The 18,891-nt window shown below is 42.0% G+C and overlaps 1 protein-coding gene and 2 pseudogenes across 1 annotated transcript; 2 read left to right on the top strand and 1 right to left on the bottom strand.

Moving 5' to 3' along the window:
* Positions 1–4,870: 4,870 nt before the first annotated feature.
* On the bottom strand, positions 4,871–8,080 carry LOC147883456 (tubby-like protein 4). Its single transcript, XM_087399859.1, has 9 exons — positions 7,468–8,080; positions 6,512–6,623; positions 6,223–6,399; positions 6,068–6,123; positions 5,870–5,966; positions 5,624–5,710; positions 5,417–5,509; positions 5,230–5,297; positions 4,871–5,112 (listed from the first exon to the last, which is right to left on the bottom strand). Exons 1-9 carry the CDS (start codon positions 8,028–8,030, stop codon positions 5,037–5,039), a joined length of 1,329 nt encoding a protein of 442 aa, XP_087255985.1. The 5' UTR covers positions 8,031–8,080; the 3' UTR covers positions 4,871–5,036.
* Positions 8,081–15,222: 7,142 nt separating this feature from the next.
* LOC147883455 (uncharacterized) lies at positions 15,223–15,928 on the top strand (annotated as a pseudogene).
* On the top strand, positions 15,929–18,375 carry LOC147883454 (uncharacterized; annotated as a pseudogene).
* Positions 18,376–18,891: the final 516 nt, after the last annotated feature.

The raw sequence follows: 18,891 nt of genomic DNA, 5'->3' as shown, positions 1-18,891 counted from the left end.
AATTGCTAAGGAAAAAACTCTTAAATATAGGACTTTTTTTTGCATACTTTTTTTCCCAAAGTGATATTATGCAATATTATTTTTAATTGTGATAAAAAAAGTATCACATTTTTCTTTTAAAAAAGGAATATTCCATTTGGTTCTCGTTTGTGCGCAATGTTACCCACTTTATATGCAATAGTGTTCCACCTCTATTTTGAATGATATTCTATTTGATCTCTACCTCTGATGTTGATGTTGATATTGACATTGGTGTTGATGTCCATCTCTATTTGTTGATCTACCTCTACCTCTACCTTGAGACAACAAATTCTTGCTCACTTGACCTTTTTTGGCTTGGATTGCTTGCCTTCTAAATTCTTGACCAAGTAGATGATCTGAAATTCTTATAATGCTGTCACTTGTTTTTGAATTGCAGTAATTTGAACCAAGTTTTCATAGCCTTCCCCAAATCCATTGAGGATGAGTAGATTACTTCTTTAGGTCCTATTATATATGCATGTCAAGATTCATTTCTATGTCAAAACCTTTGATTGATTTGATTCCTTAGTGATGCAATTATGTAAGTGTACTTTGATCCATGCAAAGTTGCAAACTTGTCCCATGATTCCTTTAATGTATTTGAATTATTGATTTGAACAAGCATAATATCTTATACATTCTATTTTAGAAAAGTGATGGGCATACAATCTCTCTTATCCCATTCTAATTGATCTTTGGCAATAGCAAGATATCTCATCTAATCAATTGGTGGTTTGGGTAGTGAAACATCTACATATTCCCATCTATCTTGCAAGACAAGTATTGTTTCCATGCATTACTTCCATGTGCAACTTTGTGTTACATGTGGATGGAGGAAGATGAAGAGCTATGTTATCCATACAAGTGCAGAAATATAATCATCTTTGAGGGCTTGCTGGGAAAATTTAGTTGTGTTAGCTACCAACTTCAAAACACATAAGCATGGCAAATATTTTGCCACTTTGATCTCCACAAGATAGAGCTCTTTAAAGGCCCTTTTAATGCATTTTATTTGAAATTTGTGGAGCTAAAAATCATGCCATGAGCTTAAAGCATGTAATGATAGCTTCAATGATGACTTCATAGAGCTTGAACAGCATAGAAAAGGGCTATGTGTGTGCTTAGAGCTCGAACAGCATAGAAAAAGGCCATGGTCGCACACACGTATTAAGGGCATTGTGTAAATTGCATCATATCATAAGGGCATAGGTCAAACCCTAACCCTAAGCCTTAGGGGTTTATTTATATATTTACCATTATGCTCAATACAATGTAATGTAGAGTTATCAATCTTGTGCATTGCAATCTCTAACCTTGATCTTCCAACATAGTATCAAAGCCACTCATCTCTATCCATTGTGAGAGAGTGCAAGCTCTTACTTCCATAAAGGCACACAACCTTTCCCTTGTCAAGACACAAGACCTTCTTCAAATTCCATCTCTTATTTATCTTATCTTGTAGAGCTCATTTTCCTATCCATTGTTCTATAGAAAGCTCGTCATTCTAATGCCCAAAGCTTGAGTTGCAGTCTTTTGAGTCTTTGTGTTCTTTGAGAGGGATTTATTGTGAGAAGTTTGGAATTTGAGACTCTATTCTGTGTAAGGTTCATTTTCCTCAATCTTTTATGTGATTCCTCCTCTTTATGACTCCTTTTTCTGTGACAAATATAGTAGATTCCTCCTCTTTATGCTCATGGGACCTTTGGCATCTACCTAAGCTACCCACTACATCTACAATTGGCAAAGCAAGATGGCTTGACAATGACTCTACAAGGAGACATGTCAACAACTCAACATAACCAAAGGAATCACACATTTCAAGCAAGGGCATAGATCATAATAAGAATATAAAGGTAAGAATAATCTCCAAGATGGTTCTCGCATAGATGGGTTCACCACTTGAGAGGGTGCATTGATCTTCTTCCTCCTCACCCTCTTCCTACACAAGAGATCTCACAGCATCTCCTCCATGAATATTTCATCCATGATCCATGTGCAAATAAGCCACATACACATGGGCCTTTTAACAAGTGACACATGGCATAGTACCACATTAGCATTACCAAATCATGTAGGTCACATCATCACTATTGTCAACATATGTCATATCATTAACCACATCATTAGTCACATCATGAAGTCCATTCGACATGCCATGTCATCAAACCATATCATCAAAACATGTCTCTTGCCACCTAAGAACAAAGCATCACACAAACACAATTTTGTAAGCAACATGTGAACACACTATGCCACATCCTAGTTTCTATCTATCCTTGGACAAATTTTGGTAAATTTTTCAAACGGAACAACTTTTTATCCTTGGGGAAATTTGCAATATTGTAAACACTAAAATGCTCCACACCATGCTCTACATAGTCACCACATTAGATTTGAATGTTGACTTCTTCATAGTTCAGAATCAAGCCTTGTCATTGAAGCCATATCCTAATTCATTGTAGCCTCTTCAAACCCTCACCTGAAATGAATGATGATTAGATATTTTTCTACATTTTATTAATTGAGAATTGCTTTAGGAAATCGAACTCCACCAATTCAAGTGCCATTTCTTGAATCACTCGATTATGACATCAATTCCCTCAAACCTATAATTAGTGCACACACGCATATAGCTCGCATACCACCTTAGTACATTTGGCAGGGGGTAGCTCATCACATCAATGATACACTTGGTAGAATGGCCTTACTTTGGATTTAGGATAGTTTCACACAAATGCCACCTATGTAAAGTCACACTGTTGGCTTTTTTTTTTTGCATTGGTTCTTGCACACATACATCAACATTGTACATCCTCTTGGCTACTCTCGTCACACTATCGTCATCACTTTACTATGGGCTTGATCTTTGGCACACATTCTTCCATCATGACTCAATTCAAGCATTTACTATGTAGTCCCCTCATATCCTTGAGGGGTGGATCATGGTCTACAAAATGAGAGCGAGTATCAAGTACATAGTTAATTTCCACATCTGTATCAAGAGGTTGAACATGGGGTTATAATGAACAAAGAGTGCTCCATAGAAGAGCGTGAAGGAAAGATCAGGAAAAGAGTGGAATGGGAAGTGAGATGGGCAAAGTGTAGGCATAAAAACGCGAGGAGCAAGAGGCTCATAGCTTTATTGAAAACGGTATTCGCAATTACAAAAGTGGTGATGAGGAGTGGAGCTTGTCATATAAAAGAAATAGCTCTCCTTTTAAAGGAGAAGATCCCCTCAATTAATTGACCTCCCTCGTGCATAGTGTTAGTTGGGGTATCTAACTTGTGACCCTTTTCATCATTTTTTCACATAAATCAAAGCTTAATCTCTAAATCTAAGATGCCTTTTCACACAGTGCTATGTAATAAAATGATGAAACCTGCTTCAACCAATTTTAGAACTTTTGCATGCAGAACGTCAATTTGCATAGGATCCAATCTTTGATAGCATTGAGGCATGGTAGATTAATATCATGCTCAAGCAATGTCCGAATCCTCAAAATAATGGCTATGGTAGATTAATTCTATGCTGAATCAATGTCCAAATCCTCAAAATAAGGACTACTTGTTGTAATCAAGTTAGGGATTTTAAAAATGATTCATGAAATTCTCTCCCTTCTACTTAGGTGTAGTAATACCATTTCCTTAGGCAAAGGTGTTGGAGAGGCTTCATCATGTGGAGTTTTGCTTTGGAACCACCCCCACCCCCGTTTCTATGTTGTCATTTATTTATAACAATGTTGTCAATGTGGAGCTAAACTCTAAATCATCTTCTTCCCAAGGTTCGAGTTACACTAGGATCTTTTCCTTGGAGGAGCTAAAGACACGCTATCATGTTCTGTCTTTCCATAACTGACTCCATCAATGTCTTCTATCTAAGATCAAATGAAGATAGCTAGATAGCTCCTACATATTTCTATCATGTCTATGACATGGAAAATGCATAGTAGTTTCCAACCTATTAATTATGATTGGAAGATCTTTATCAATGGTAAAGAAGCCTTCTTCCATCATCAATGGTAAAGACGCCTTCTTCCATCAACTACTTTGATGTGCATAGAAGATGTTTTGGTTCAACAAGGATTCATATGTTTTATATTGTTAAGTACTATGATGTTTTGATATTTTTTAAGATGGATAAGCTCTTATTTTCCCCTTATTTTTGGACTTATGAGTGGATAGACTATTGACCTTCTATGTATCAATAGACAAAAACAATTTGCATCAATGTTTGATTTGATGAAGGCTCATAATAGCAAGCAACCACAACACCCTATGTAGATTATTATTTAAAAAAACAAAGAATAAAAAGCAAAACAATTGGCATTAAACCTCCTCACCCATGACCTTGATTAGTATCATGTTCTTTAATTCCCTCCCAATCCTTGGGGAGTATTAAAATGTATCACAATGTAATCCATCCAAGGTGTGTATGAATACCATGAGAAGCTTAAGAATTACCAAGCTATAAGCTACTTCAAAATTTGATCATCTCAACTAGATGGGACCCATACTTGCACTACATGAATCCCACATATTTGAGGTGTAGCCATCCTTTGAACAAGGTGAAGGATACTCACTCAAACTATATAGCACCCAAAGGTAGGTGTTTTATGCATGATGCAAGAACCAAACCTTACAAATGATTGATGGAGTTGCAAGTAACCACTTCTTTAATTATCCTTAGTGGTATATGTAATAGCAAACATTTTAACCGTGGTCTAGAGTCTACACTTTGAAGAACAAACTTGTTTGAAGTGCATGAGCCAAACTATATCATATTCTTCAAGAAAATTGCTAAACAAAATCATGTTCTTCAAGAAAATTGCTAAAGAACTAAAGTCTCGAGATGCAAGCAAAGGAACCTTAATTTTGTTTTTCTTATTTTGAATGATACACATGGTGGAAGTTCAAATTCACAAGGTAAGTGAATTGAATTGGGGATTGCAGAGAAGATGGTGCAAGAAGATGTGAAGCGCAAATTAGGATGAGCTTCACAAAAAGTTGATATGAATTTAGAGAGAGCAACACAATTTTGAGTCAATGGAAGCGAGACAGATACTGAAAGCTTGGTAACCTGTCAAAGGAAAGCTGCATAAAAAACAATAAGTGGAGTAAGAAAGGGCAGAAAAACATGCAAATCAATCAAATTCTTCAAGTGCAGAAAACCATGCAAATCAATCAATCAAATGTTTTCCTTCAACTCACCGATACTCCATAACATACTTGGACTTTCCGACTTTTCCAAGCATCAAGATCGCCTGCTTGCCTTTTTCCTGTTCCATAAAACGCCTAAGCTTAGTGAACAACTTTGGGTTGGCACTACACATTTCCTTCAATAGAACACAAGCTCAACACTTCTGTTGGGTGATTCTTCAGCTTGGCAAGCTCTCACCTCCATGGTCAGCTGCAGATTTTTGGAAGACGATCTAATCCTGGAGGACTTCTTAGCCCTGTCTCTAAAATCCAGCTCGTAGCGCCTTGTCACCTGTGGTAATTTTGATAATTTAGATTTTGAATTGCATCATAGGCACTAGCTCAACACTAAGCTATCACAACTGCAGGGGGGGCGGGGGAGAGAGAGAGAGAAACAAGCATCCACCTTGTTATAGTAAGGCCGTCGTGAAAAAAGCTCATGGACATTCATTGCGTTTTCCTCCCAATCATGCGCCAGTCCATTCCTTTCGTGCTGTTGATAAGCATACAGCTTCAATAAGTGCTCAGGCTATTCGAGACTATATCCGGTGCTAACGATTTTACAACACCGAGACTCAGTACACAATGCATGTCGTAGGCAAAATTAACGAGGCGAGCCAAGAGAATTGTTGGTGGTTCCAACAGGCAATACCTGGCTGGACGAGGTTAGTTGCATTGAGTGATACTTAGGAATGCAAGCTCGCATTACCCGGAACGTTCCTGTTAATGTTGCGACTGTAGATTCAAACCTGAGGGAGATCCAAATAAAAAGACAAGCTAAGTGCAAAATGGAGATACAAGCACACAAATTTAAGGTTATTGCTTCATAGAGGATTCAGAGAAAACTAACATCACTACTCCTAGGAGTTGTCGGAAGCCCTTCGGTTGAGCGATTTCAGAATCAACCTGCGCGTAACAAGTTGAGAGCAGCCATTAAAATGTGTTAAAGCTGGAGGGGAAAAACTTTCTAAAACTTGGACACGCAACGCTTGTGGCGTTGCCTACCTCATCCCATATTGAATATCGTGATCCAACAAGATTGGCTTGCATCCTCCCGAGGATGGAGTCTGATTCTCGTGATCCTGTTTCAGCTCCAGTTGTGTATATCACAAATTCTGACTTGCCGGCTCTCCTCTTGTGGCGAGCCACAGCGAGTTTGCGGTCTTGGCGGCCTTGACCTTCCTGAAGCAGACGAAGGTGGTGAGCAACAATGAGGAGTGGGACAGATCTACACAGAGAGTAAGACTAGAAGAGAGCGTGGAAGAGTTAGATTTCTGGGAGCTAAGAATCGCACGTCTGTGTAAAGGGAGTAAACAGGGGAATTGTTGAGTCCTCCTTGACGTTCACGCGAGATGTAGCAAATGCAACGCCCGACATCGAGAGGCAACGGTCGACATAGCAGAGATCTGTACAAAACACCAACATACAGTTCGTCTGACTTCATCTTCGCAGCCAAACAGTGCAACGATGGAACTTTGAGTTCCTGTATGTCTCGTAGATCCCCACACAAAAACAGTAACAGAATTCTTCTATGCACAGTGAACTACCGTCACATTGGCTATTTACTCTACAAATTCGGCGGAACCAAATTACAGTTTACAGTCCCCATCACTCTACCGCTTGGCTGTTCATTCATTCACTTCATACTCACGAATGCGTTGAGCCACACAGTGTACGACAGATTTCCGACAGAACCACACCCGAAACTGCAACAGAATTCTTATGTGCATAGTACAGCCAGCAGCCACATTCTCCATTACTCAACACTCGAATTAAATCCAGTTTCCACTCTTCATGATTTTACAGAACTCGGAGCGTTCATCTTATTTGGTACTCGCGAATGCTCGGAGCCAGAAAAACACAACCTCCGCAACTCTGTTGCGCAAAACACCTTCCGAAGAACGCAAACGCAGCTGACCCAAATTACACTTTACGATTCCCACCACTCTACAGCTTGGCTGATCATTCATCTCATACTCAAGGATGCTTTGAGCCACACAGTGTGCGGCGAATCTCCAACAGAACCACACCCAAAATAGCAACCCAATTCTTATACACACAGTGAACTCAACCACATTCTCCATTTAGTGGTAACATTCGAAAGAAACCCAGTCGACACTCTTGACGATTTTGCAGAACGAGGAGCTTTCATCTCATTTCATACTCGAAAAAGCGCTCCGACGCAAAGCAATGCAGCCCGCGATGCGCCGGAAGCGCAATACAGGGAACGTGCGAACGAAGGGAACTAACCTGTTTCCGAGGGTGGACCAAGCAGAGGCAGGGGCAATGGGCTCGCAGGCGGGGTCATCCCAGACGTGGGAAAAGTGGGAGGGGGTAGGGGGAGCAGAGGGGGGGGGGGAAGGGGAGAGGTGAGAGGAGGAAGGGAGAAGAGGAGGAGGAGGAGGGAGGGAATGAGAGGAGGAGGAGGAGGAGGAAGAAGAAGAAGAAGAAGAAGAGAGAGGCAGAAGGGGAGGTCGACGAGGGAGCAAAGGGAGGGTAGGATCAGGGCAACAGACATGGCTATGGTGGGAAGAGGAAATAGCAGAAGCAGAAGCACAAGAAGCAAAAGAAGAAGATGAAGAAGAAGAAGAAGAAGATGAAGCACAAGCACAAGCACAAGAAGAAGAAAGGGGGGGATGATTTTCTTTGAGGTGTTCCATCTGATCCATCATTCGAAGGAGAGGAGTGTTGTTGTTGTTGTTGTTGTTGTTGATGGGAGAATAGTCCTCAGGAGTGCAGTTGAGAGGATTGAGATAGAAGGATCTGTAGATGTTTTGTGAGGAGGACAACATGCACTTCTTGAAGGGCGACATTGCAACCCTCCTCTCTTCACTCCCTCTACTCCTCCTCCCCTTCGCTTCCCATCCTTTTATCCCCCCTCCTCTCAGTCCTCCCTCCCTCCCTCCCTCCCTCCCTTACATATTTGAGGCCTCCTCTTTGGCCTTCACCTCTTGATAATTTTTACCTCACCACTTTAAGAATGCACGACTCTTGTACTCTTATATTTACGGGGAAAATGCAAAGGGTACCTTCAAGATAATTAAAGCATGCAAGGAGAGGGGGAGAGAGAGAGAGAGAGGGGGGGGGTAGCAAGCAAATGCAAGATAAAGACAGACAACGAGGGGGGTGGGGGCAGAGAGAGGGAGAGGGAGAGGGAGGGAGCAAGCAAGTGTGTGTGTGTGTGTGTGTGTGTGTGTGAGAGAGAGAGAGAGATCTATTAACGTTTGCAGAAGACCTCACACGTCTCTGAGACAAAGTACAAACACCAAAAAGTAACTTGCTACATTTAGAGAACCAGAGAATTGGGGGAGTACACAAGGGATCACCTCCTCCCAATTCTAGACACACACACACAAAGAGAGAGAGAGAGAGAGAGAGAGAGAGATGTTTGTCTATAGGGGCTTCAAGCTGTTAATAGCACACACCTATCTTGAAGCATGGTTGAGTATGGCTTTCTTCTTTGAAGCAATAAATTCTCTTGTCAACTCCTATCTTGAAGCATGGCTGAGTATGGCTTTCTTCTTTGAAGCAATAAATTCTCTTGTCAGCTCATGCACATTTAAAGTCCAAATAATGCACATCACTAACAACTTCAAATTTGAAACTCCAAGGTAGAGGTCCATAAAAAGCCAACCAACCAAATGACTTCTATGGACATCGTATGACCTTGCTATATAATGCAGACTTTTCAACTTGAAGGAGCCTAGCTACCGATCACATGTCTATAAAGGCTTTGCAATAGCTTTATGTTTCCCTTAATGCAACTAAAAAGACATGCTAGGAACAATGGAGTATTTCAAACTCACAAACTAGAAGCTCTCTCACCTTAAAGTTTCTATAAAGTGGTCCAATAGCTCATCTACACCGGCTCTTAAAGTGAGACCACATGTATAAACGTTGGAGGGGAGAGCTTCAAAGCAACAAGACAATAGCAAAACGGAGAGGTACATCTCGAAGCCACCCTCCACTTTAACTCACAATAGAGGGCTCCAAGCTCACCCTCTATCCCCTTGAAACAATGTATGTTTTGAGTCCTAGCAGCATCAGCTCACATTGAACAACTTGCAATAGTCAATGACCTAATTAGTTTGGAGGCAAATGGTGACAAGATTAAAAGTAGCATGTAACTACAAGTACCTCCCTTTGTTCCAGTCTTCAACAACTTCCTCCACCTCTGTCATGATAGTTGGATCCTCCAACTACACCTGCATGTGGCCTCACTCTTACGCCAACTTCCAATTATGGTTAGCACTTCCAATTATGGTTTAGCGCTTCGAAGTACGACATCCAAGAACTCTTCCATTACACATTTGTAGATATGACATTCATTTGTCCCTTTATAGCATGTCGTGTACATTGCATATAAGCCAACCAAATATAACGGCATATCAAATGTTGGCATAGCCTCTATCAAAATCATTGGTGTTAATTCTTATAGCCACTTGGCTTGGCCCCACAAATCTTAGCATTGAAGACTAAAACATTACGATTTCACCTTATGTGAGTGTGCACAAGCCACACAATGGATCACTCTACCCCCATTGTGCCTTAACAAGTGGGCATCTATGGATTGCTACATAGCTATGACATAGCTTACCAAAAGTTATAACAAAGAGTCAAGGAGCTAAGACCATGGCCAATTGACCTAACAAAATAAGACATCTTTGTTGGAAATGCCCGATTGTACAAGAAGTTTGGAGTAAGCTTGAGTCAGCTATCGGACTCTCTAATTTAATGGCCAAATTTGTCATAGGGTCGTCCCAATAGAAGCTTCCTTTGCTGGGCGATAAGGTAAGCTACCGTCGACCCTGGCGGCCAGTTGGCCCTACATTTGGGCTGCCGTTTGATGGTTATTTGGGAGTTTAGAAACAAATCTTCAAACACAAGATTCAAGTTGGGTTCAAGGTATCGGGCCTCGGCACCGCTGGTAGTGGTGGTCAAAGTCCTCCTTTGGGATTTTGGTAGGATCCTTGAATGTGTTGATCTGGTCGTAAGCCATGGATCCTGTCCATCGAGGCATGCTTCACGATAGGGTAAGTTCCAATTTTTGATGTACACAACATAGGCCTGGGGATGTAGCGCCAAGGGTGGCCAATTTCTATAAAGGGGCCTTTTTGGGATTGACCCTCCCACTTTAACTAAGCTGGCAACGTTATTTAAAAAGACAAAAAACAAAACAATTACCATCCCTTGAATGTTTGTTAGAGGGGTGTCATGATTAAGAACCTTGCTAAGCATGAAATTGATGCTAGATGTTCCACTTCTCATTCAATTTTGCAAAACAGAGATTGACCCACTAATGGGGAAAGGATGATGTTTGGAAAGGATGCCAACTGCGAAAGGTTAGTTTCTTTCTATGGCAAGTATTGCATAAGTGGTTGCCATTGATAGGAAGAATGTTGAAGTGGTCTAAAGTCAATCCATTCTGTCCACTATGTGGAAGTGTGTTGAGGATACTATGCATCTGATTTGGGCCTATGCAGTCTCTTGGAGAGTTTGGTGTCCGGTTGTAGGGGCTATAATGAATATAGGGATGATGAGCTGGTTTCCCATTCGAACAAATTGGAAGTTCATCATGTTGGGAGATATAGGTGGGTTGTCGTCAACATTAGTAGCGTGCTAGGAACATATTCGAGTTGTGGTTCTATTAGCAATCTCGGAGTGCTTGCAATGACTTCGTTTTTAAGGAAAGTGTAAGGTGGGTTATCGAGAGAATGCATTATTGGGGGTGATTGAAGTATGCTTGCTTACTTGGGGATTTTAGTGTGGAGGAAGGATTCCCTTGTTGGGTCCTGTCTTATTGAGCTAAGTGTATATGAGTATTAAGTTTTAGTCTATATGGGCAACATGCCCATTATAGTGGCCTTTTTTGTTTTTCTTTTAATTACTATGATGAAAGCACATACTTTTAAAAAGCAACAAGGTGATATTGCAACATGGTGTTAGTTAATGGTGATATTGCTTTGCTTATTGCAACAAGGTGCCATTTGCATATGAAATCTTAGTGGACCAATGTGTGTCACATTCCCTAACCTAAGCACATGTACAAGGTACAACCCATGACCATTACTTGTGGTTTAATCTTGCTTTAGATATGTACACCTTGCTAATTGTGTTTTACACAACGTGTGTATAACCCACAATGTTAGTTGCTCCTTATTGAAGCACTTTCCCAATCCAAATATATATGGGTCATATGAACCATGGCGTGTCCATTTCCAAGGGAAACCACAAAGAGAACGAGCTAACGATGGTTCAAGGTTGGGTAAGATTTATAAAGAAGGCGTCCAAATGAAGCAAACTCAAATTTTCAAAACATGGAAGGCCTCGTGATGAAGATAATAGATCCCCGAGGAGGAGCATTAATAATATTGAATAATATCATAATCAAGGCCTCAAATTGAATTTAGTATTAGATACCCGAGGAGGAGCATTGATAATGATTGAATAATATTAAATAGAATGAAGGCCTGGAATTGAGTTTAGCTAGGGCAGAGCAAAACAAGGTAGCCGTTGTAAAATCTGCGTTTTTTTCAAAAACTCCAAATCTACAAAGGGCGGCGGGCCACCATGCCAGATGTACGGCATCTGTGGCCGCGTGGCGGAGGAGTGATCGACGTGGTGGGACTCGGTGTGCCAAATCAGCAAATAGGACTGTAGCCATGTGGACCCGGCGGGGCGTCTGCCACCCACGTGGACCCCCTGTACCGCCTCCAGACCCTGTGCAAAAAAGTAACAATAACAAAAGAGAGATTGCTGTGTGCAGAGTGGCAGGCGGCACAGGTGTCGTGATGTGTTGGCTGATGCTACCCGCCCAAAACACTAATCATCGCCCCCGACCCCTCACGGGTCCCATTTCCCAACTTCCAATCCGCCGCTTTTCCTTTGTCGTTCAATCCTCTCTTTTGTCTCGGTATTTCTCGTTTTCCTTCCCTGCCTTCTTTGGCTTACCGCCCTTGCCCTCTTTTCTTTCCCGCAACAACTAAAAAGTTACTTTGTTTCATTCAAACAAACAAGAGTACCGCGGTACCATCATGAGCACAAATGGGAGAGTGCTCTCCATCCCACGCCTCCACAAGAACAGAAAACTCAATCCAAAACCTAGCTCATGGTTCGCATACGGAAACAAAGACATAATCTCCTCCAACAAGAATAACAGTTTTCCCTAACTTTCCATCAGCATGAAGAACAAGCTCAAACCATCGGACAAAACTATCATTGGAAAGGGAGAAGAGAAATCCTTTGTTGAAGTGCTCCTAAAGCCAAGCATAGGGCTATGACAAAGCAGCATCCAAGACAGCGGAGACGAAGACCAAGCTGAATGGAGAAGGGGGGGAGGGAGGGGTGGGGTTGAGCAAGGAGCTCAACACTGCCCCAATTGGAATGGCAGTAGAGCTCCGCTAGGGCCTTATGATAGGAGCTTCACTAGGGTTGTGTGAATCATGCACTTACCCCTTTCAAGTCAACATCCCTCATGATAAAGATTGTTGGGAGCTCGAAAAGAAAGCAAACATGAGCTAGCAAAGCTAATTGGCAAATTGTACACCATAGCTCAAAGCCTCGCCCTAAAATATCGTGGTACCCTTTTCACAACCACTACACCTCTCTAACCAATTTCATAGTGTGGCTTTATTTAAATGCAACCAACCTCACATTTCACGCCAGTGTACATTGGTTCTAATAACCAAAGGATTAGTCATTGCAAAACACATTCATTTGTTGATTTTAGTTCATATATGCTTTAGTCTAATTGAAATAGCTACCTATATATATGGGTCTTATTTCTCCAATGTAGCGGCACCCTATTGATACCTTTTAATGGTTTGTGTGTGCAATTTTTTTTTCAAGAAGATGCGATTGATTTGTTGATGTACATCTTCATCGTAGCATGGCATTTCGTGGTCTACTGCCGTGTTCATTTTTTGTATTTTAATTGCACAATAGAAAGAGAGAAACTCCTTGATTACATTTTATGAAACACAAACCAACTACTTCCATCAAAAGTTGTGTGTGTGAATCAAGGTTTAGGGCCAAGACCAAGCAATTGAGTGTGGTTGATTCCAGGATAGTTCTCACAACTATAAGTCATTTTGCATGGATATCCTTTGGTTCTAAGGAAAGCCACCTATTTGTGATTGTTCCAAATAGCAAGATGTACATATCCATGGCTACCCTTTCCGTTTACCAAACATTCTGGTGGTTCGCATTGTTCCCATGATTGTAAAGCCACCCACCATGATACCACCCTCAAGATTTATATCATTCTTGTGGTGGTCTCAAATATCAATAAAGAAAACATATATGCAACTTTACCTAAACGATAATAATTGTGGTGAACTCGCGATTGCATGCGAACTATCACGTCTTTCCTCATAGTGAAGGCATCGTATAGGTTAAAGTCTTTAAAGACCTAAACAATAATAATTGTGGTGAACTCGATTGCATGCAATCTTTCACATCTTTCCTCATACTGAAGGCATTAGATAGGTGAAAGTCTTCAAAGATTTTCGTCAATCACCATGGGCAATGGCGTTTCTAGCTCCTAAAGATTTTGGGACCCTCCATTTTTGCACGTGATTACATGGGAACTAAGTTGACCCCCCATCAAATCATGTTAACACATTCTTCAAGAGATGCACTACTATAAAAGCCCATATAAGGCATGTGAGCAAGCAGGTATTTAAAAAGCCCTTATATTTCAAGCATAACCCCCTTGTGGTAAATTTAGTCATACAACATCCCCCTTACTAGACAAGTTAATAGACAATTTACTCTTTAATAGTACACATTTCCTTTATACTAAGCCTTTTAAACATGATTTACCCTCCTTAAATCTAGTCAATGTGCATCTTCCATATATTCTTAACCATCTTCTATATTCTTATGAATATGCTAAGACCTCAATACATGTCCTCTTTTATGGCAAGTAGAAGATGTGGCATGTTGTGCCTATATGGCAATTGACAATTTTGATGACACTTTGTCACATCCAAGTTCAACATCCAAGAGTCAAGCACCTCCAAAATGTCTAGTTTAGGGATCCTTTCAGTGGTTATTGGCTTGCAAATTCTTTATGGAAACAAGTTACACGTGCTACTACATTTGAACATGTATGTTGTGTGGGCACCTATATTGATGCCTCCATTTCCACCTCAATCTACACATCTCTCTCTCTCTCTCTCTCTCTCTCTCTCAGCTGTGAAGCTAGGCGATCTCTGCTGGCACCACCTCTAAGATGGAGAAGTCGAAGCAAAACGGAGGATGTAGGGCCAGATTGATCGATCAAAATAGAGTTTGAAAAGAGGATCAAGAATCGCGCAGAGTGAATGGCACTTTCTATTGAGAGAAGCGAAGCTATGAGAGACTCCCATGTCCCAAAGAAACTCTAGTGGAGCAGCCGTAAGAGTAATCCCTCAGTGACATCTCTTTCTCTCTGGTTGAGGTCGGTGTTTGCCTTTGCTTTGCACCTACTGGAGTTTATGCTCTCTCTTTCTCTCTGGCTGTGGAAACATACATGGCTGCTCTTAATGAAGGAGATGCCACACCAGAGATCGCAAATGAGGCTGAATTTCACACATCGGGAAAGACACAAAAAATCCCCAAGTTTCGTATCTGGAAAGGCAGAGAATGGACGCTCTCTCCAAGCTCAAAGAGATTGGGAAAAACCCGCAAGATGACTGATGAAGTAGTATATAACGAGATGTACAAATTGGTAAGAGCAGAGATGCACATCATGCGGGAGGAAATTATGCAAGAAGTCCAGACACAAGCAAAAGTAATGTATGAGCAAATAAAGAAGCAGATGGAAACCGAAGTATGCAAAGCCAAGAAGGAAATGGAAAAGCAGCTCAAGGTTGAAATGCAAGAATTGAAAGCGAACATGCAAGCATAGTTACTGTGTGAAATGCAACCCAGATTGTGGGCTGAAGTGGAAGTACACCAAGTATTGCTACAAAGGATATGCATAAGATTATGAAAGATTATGTAAATGCTAAGACAAGGGCCATGGAATCAGTAAAAGATAAGGAAATGGCAAAATTGAAATCGCAACTTGAGGCTTGTAAAAATGATGTATCTGTGGCCATGGACAAAGAGTCTCAGAAAAGCAGGGAGGCAATTGCAGCCGTGGAGGCAAGTGTTGCTAAAGTGAAAGCAAATGTTGAAAAAGAGGTGCATACTTGGGCCGAGGTGGCTAAAGAGGCAAAAAAACAAGCACAAGAAGTGGGCAATGAGATGAAAGAAAACACACCATGGATTGAAGTGGTCAAGAAAAACAGAGGAGTAACAGCTAATAAAATGGAGGTCATGAATGCCACATTGGAGGAAGAGGCAAGGAGAAGGGCTCGGATCTTGCATGTTAGAATTGTGGGATGGGAACAAAAAGAGGATGCCACTAAAGATGCGAAGGCACTAGCATTGAAGATAGGGGCGGAAAGTGTACCTATTGTTGTTGCATGGCGGGTAGGAAAAGATGGCGCCCGTGGCCCAAGGCCTTGATTTTACGATTTGAGGACATGGGGGAAAAAAGGCATTTTTGTCCAAAAGGACAGCCCTCAAAGGTCAGAGGATCTACTTACACGAGGACCTCACTCCTGCACAAGTGGCACATAGGAAGGAATGCATGACAAAGGTGCTTGAAGCCCGGGAACAGGGCAAGTGGGCCGTGTACAGAGATGGGAGAGTTATCATCACAGAGAGGAGATCCACATGACGGTATGCGGCCTCGGAGACTTTAAGGTTCAGTATATGGAACTGTAATGGTTCTCTGAGGTTAGATGCAGGCTATTTTGAGGATTCCTTTAGGCATGCGGATATCGCTATTTACACAGAGACACACCAGTGCAAGGGGAGGAAACTTCCAGATGTCAGAGGTTTTAGATGGGAATCAGTATGCCGACCACAGCCACGGATGGTAGGAGGGACTAGAGGCTCTAGGGGAGTAGCAGTATTGTATAGAGAGGATTTGCGAGACATAGTACATGTCATTCATAGAGATGCAGAAGCCAGATACATGTGGATCCGAGTGGACAAAGGGGACCCCAGGGATTTACATGTAGCTACATGCTACTTTCCACCTGCCCACTCGAGGTATGCACCTGAGGGCGAGTCGCCATACTCGCCATTATATGAGGACATTATGAGATATGTGAGCATGGGGGAGATTTGCTAGTGGGGGACTTTAATGCCCATACACACTTGAGGCAGACATCAATATATGACTCGAGTGATGCCATCTACAGAGAGATCAACACAGAGGAGGTTGGTTTGCATAGGTCGGCACAAGATTTGGGAGATGTGACAGAATATGGTACACATTTCTTAGCATTAGGGAGTGCCCATGGATTGATTATCTTCAATGGTTTGTCTTATTGGCCGGGTTCAGATGCTTTTACATGCTAGAACCCGAAAGGAGGTGCTAGTACAATTGATTATTTGATGGGGTTGCCATCTCTAATTCCATAGATCCATAATTTTAGTGTATCTAGCAAACCCATTGGAGTGGCTGTGGACCATGCTATATTGAGGTTTACTGTGTCAGGAGGATGCTCGGGGGGGGCAGTCAGGCCTTCGTTTCAGAGACAACCTAGATACCAATTCATGGAGGAGACTGCTACATTGTACGGAGATGCAGTGTGGGACAAAATTATGGTGCTAGACCCTCATGGTCCCTTGGAGGAGATCACTCGTGGTTTGACAAAGGTATTACATGTGTTAATACAATATGCATTCCCACACACAGCAATATCATCCACCCTCCTTGCAGCACTGCCCCACAACATAGTTGGTATGACGATGAGTGTCATATGATGCGCAGACAATTACAGCAGGAGGTTGCTACAAACACTCGGACACACAAGCAAGCTAAGGCCATCTTCTCACGCCTAATACGGAAGAAGAAACGGGCCTACTTAGCTAGATTGGAGGCAGAGATCTACCAATTATTCTTGGGATAGAACAGCAAGAAGGCATGGAGGATGTTTCAGGAGAGATAGCTTGGTACACCGATTGTAGCACCAGAAGCTTGGGCCGACTATGCGCAGTCATTATATGATATACCAGGACAGCCACCGATTCCCTACCCACAGGATACAAGGCCTACATATTGCTCTTTCTTCAAATTGCATATGGTCAATGATGCCATTAACAGATTGGGACATGGAAAGGCTTTGGATCATGATGGATTAGTGGGAGAGCACTTCATGTATGCACGGGACATTGTGGCACCGCTTCTTGTGCATGTGTTTAATAGAGCATTTTGTGAAGGATTCCCCCCTATTGTACCACTCTTTAAGAGTGGAGATCCAATGATGCCCAACAATTACAGGACTATCATGATTGGCCATTGCCTGGCCAAGATATATGGATCCATCTTGGAAAAGGAGTTGAGTAGATGGGTAGCAATGCATGGACAGAGAGGTAGGACAGGTAGGTTTCAGGTGAGGTTATACCACTTTGGATCACATCCTGACTCTCCGGGCACTTATAGAGGAAGGCAAACATCATCATAAAAGGATATATTGTTGCTTTGTAGACTTCCGCAAAGCCTTTGACACAATCCCATGGACCATGCTGATGCAAAGACTACAGGATATTGGAGTATCACATGAGATGCAGTGGGGGATATATGCCTTGTATGAGACAGTGATGGGCCGAGTTAGAGCACGTACAGGGCTATCAGATGCAGTTATGATTACTATTGGAGTGAAGCAGGGGTGCCCTCTCTCTCCCACACTATTTGGCATATACATTGATGAGCTCTCAGAGTATATCAACAAGATAGGAGGACCCGGAGCCAGCCTAGCAGGAATGTTGATACCCTTACTGCTCTGTGCAGGTGATGTAGTTTTGATTGCAGAATCTCTAGAAGGATTACAAAGACATTTAGATGCACTACATGCTTTTTGTGAGGATAGCGATCTAACAGTAAACCTTGGGAAAACCAAGGTGATGGTATTTAATACTACACAGGCTTGGGTGATGCGCACATCACAACAGTTCACTTTCAAAGGTAAGACAATAGAGCAGGTACGATCTTATGTGTACCTCGGGGCGATCTTTTTCGGTCCACAATTTTCACTGAGAGCCACGATTGATGCCAGATTGGATAGAGGCTATGCAGCTTTGGGGGCACTAGAGAGACAGTGTGCACATGTATAGTTCTAAGAGCCATGCACAAAATTATGGTTGTTTGAGACATTGGTGGTGCCCACACTATTTTATGGTGCAGCTATATGGGGCCCCAGTGTAGGGGGTGCAACTGAGTGGAGGAGATTGGAAAGGCCATTAGTGACATTGATTGCCCGCATGATCCAAAGCAAGTCATCTGTACCACATCCGATAATACGAGTTGAATTAGCAGCTGCTCCACTAGTGATTGAGGCTCTGTTCCAACCAGGCTGTAGCTTGCATACATAGATTGTGGGATCTACTTGGCTCCAGATATGCACGGTTGGCTATCATATCATCCAGGTAGCTAGCAGAGGAGGGTCAAACATGGTGATGGTATGCTCAGCTATAGAGATGGCTTGTAGAGTATGAGTTGACAATGGATGCACTCCTACCCTTTTAATACAGTTTGGATTATCCCAAGTTAGACTTGTCTCGCCATGATTGAAACAAGATCATTAGATCTGATATTGTCAAGTTGGAGACTGAGAGAACCTGGACTAGACC

The sequence above is a fragment of the Dipteris shenzhenensis genome, chromosome 28, assembly GCF_047967505.1.
Source record: "Dipteris shenzhenensis isolate YYH24624 ecotype China chromosome 28, Dip_SZ_1.0, whole genome shotgun sequence".
Taxonomy (NCBI): domain Eukaryota; kingdom Viridiplantae; phylum Streptophyta; class Polypodiopsida; order Gleicheniales; family Dipteridaceae; genus Dipteris; species Dipteris shenzhenensis.
Note: the sequence above shows the minus strand (reverse complement) of the source record. Positions and strands in the feature narration are given on the sequence as shown.

Coding starts and splice junctions, on each gene's coding strand:
- LOC147883456 (XM_087399859.1), bottom strand. CDS start 8,030: ATGTCGCCCTTCAAGAAGTGCATGTTGTCCTCCTCACAAAACATCTAC. Junction 6,400..6,511: donor TTTACTCCCTTTACACAGAC/GTGCGATTCTTA, acceptor CGTCTGCTTCAG/GAAGGTCAAGGCCGCCAAGA. Junction 5,113..5,229: donor AAGTATGTTATGGAGTATCG/GTGAGTTGAAGG, acceptor TTTTTTATGCAG/CTTTCCTTTGACAGGTTACC.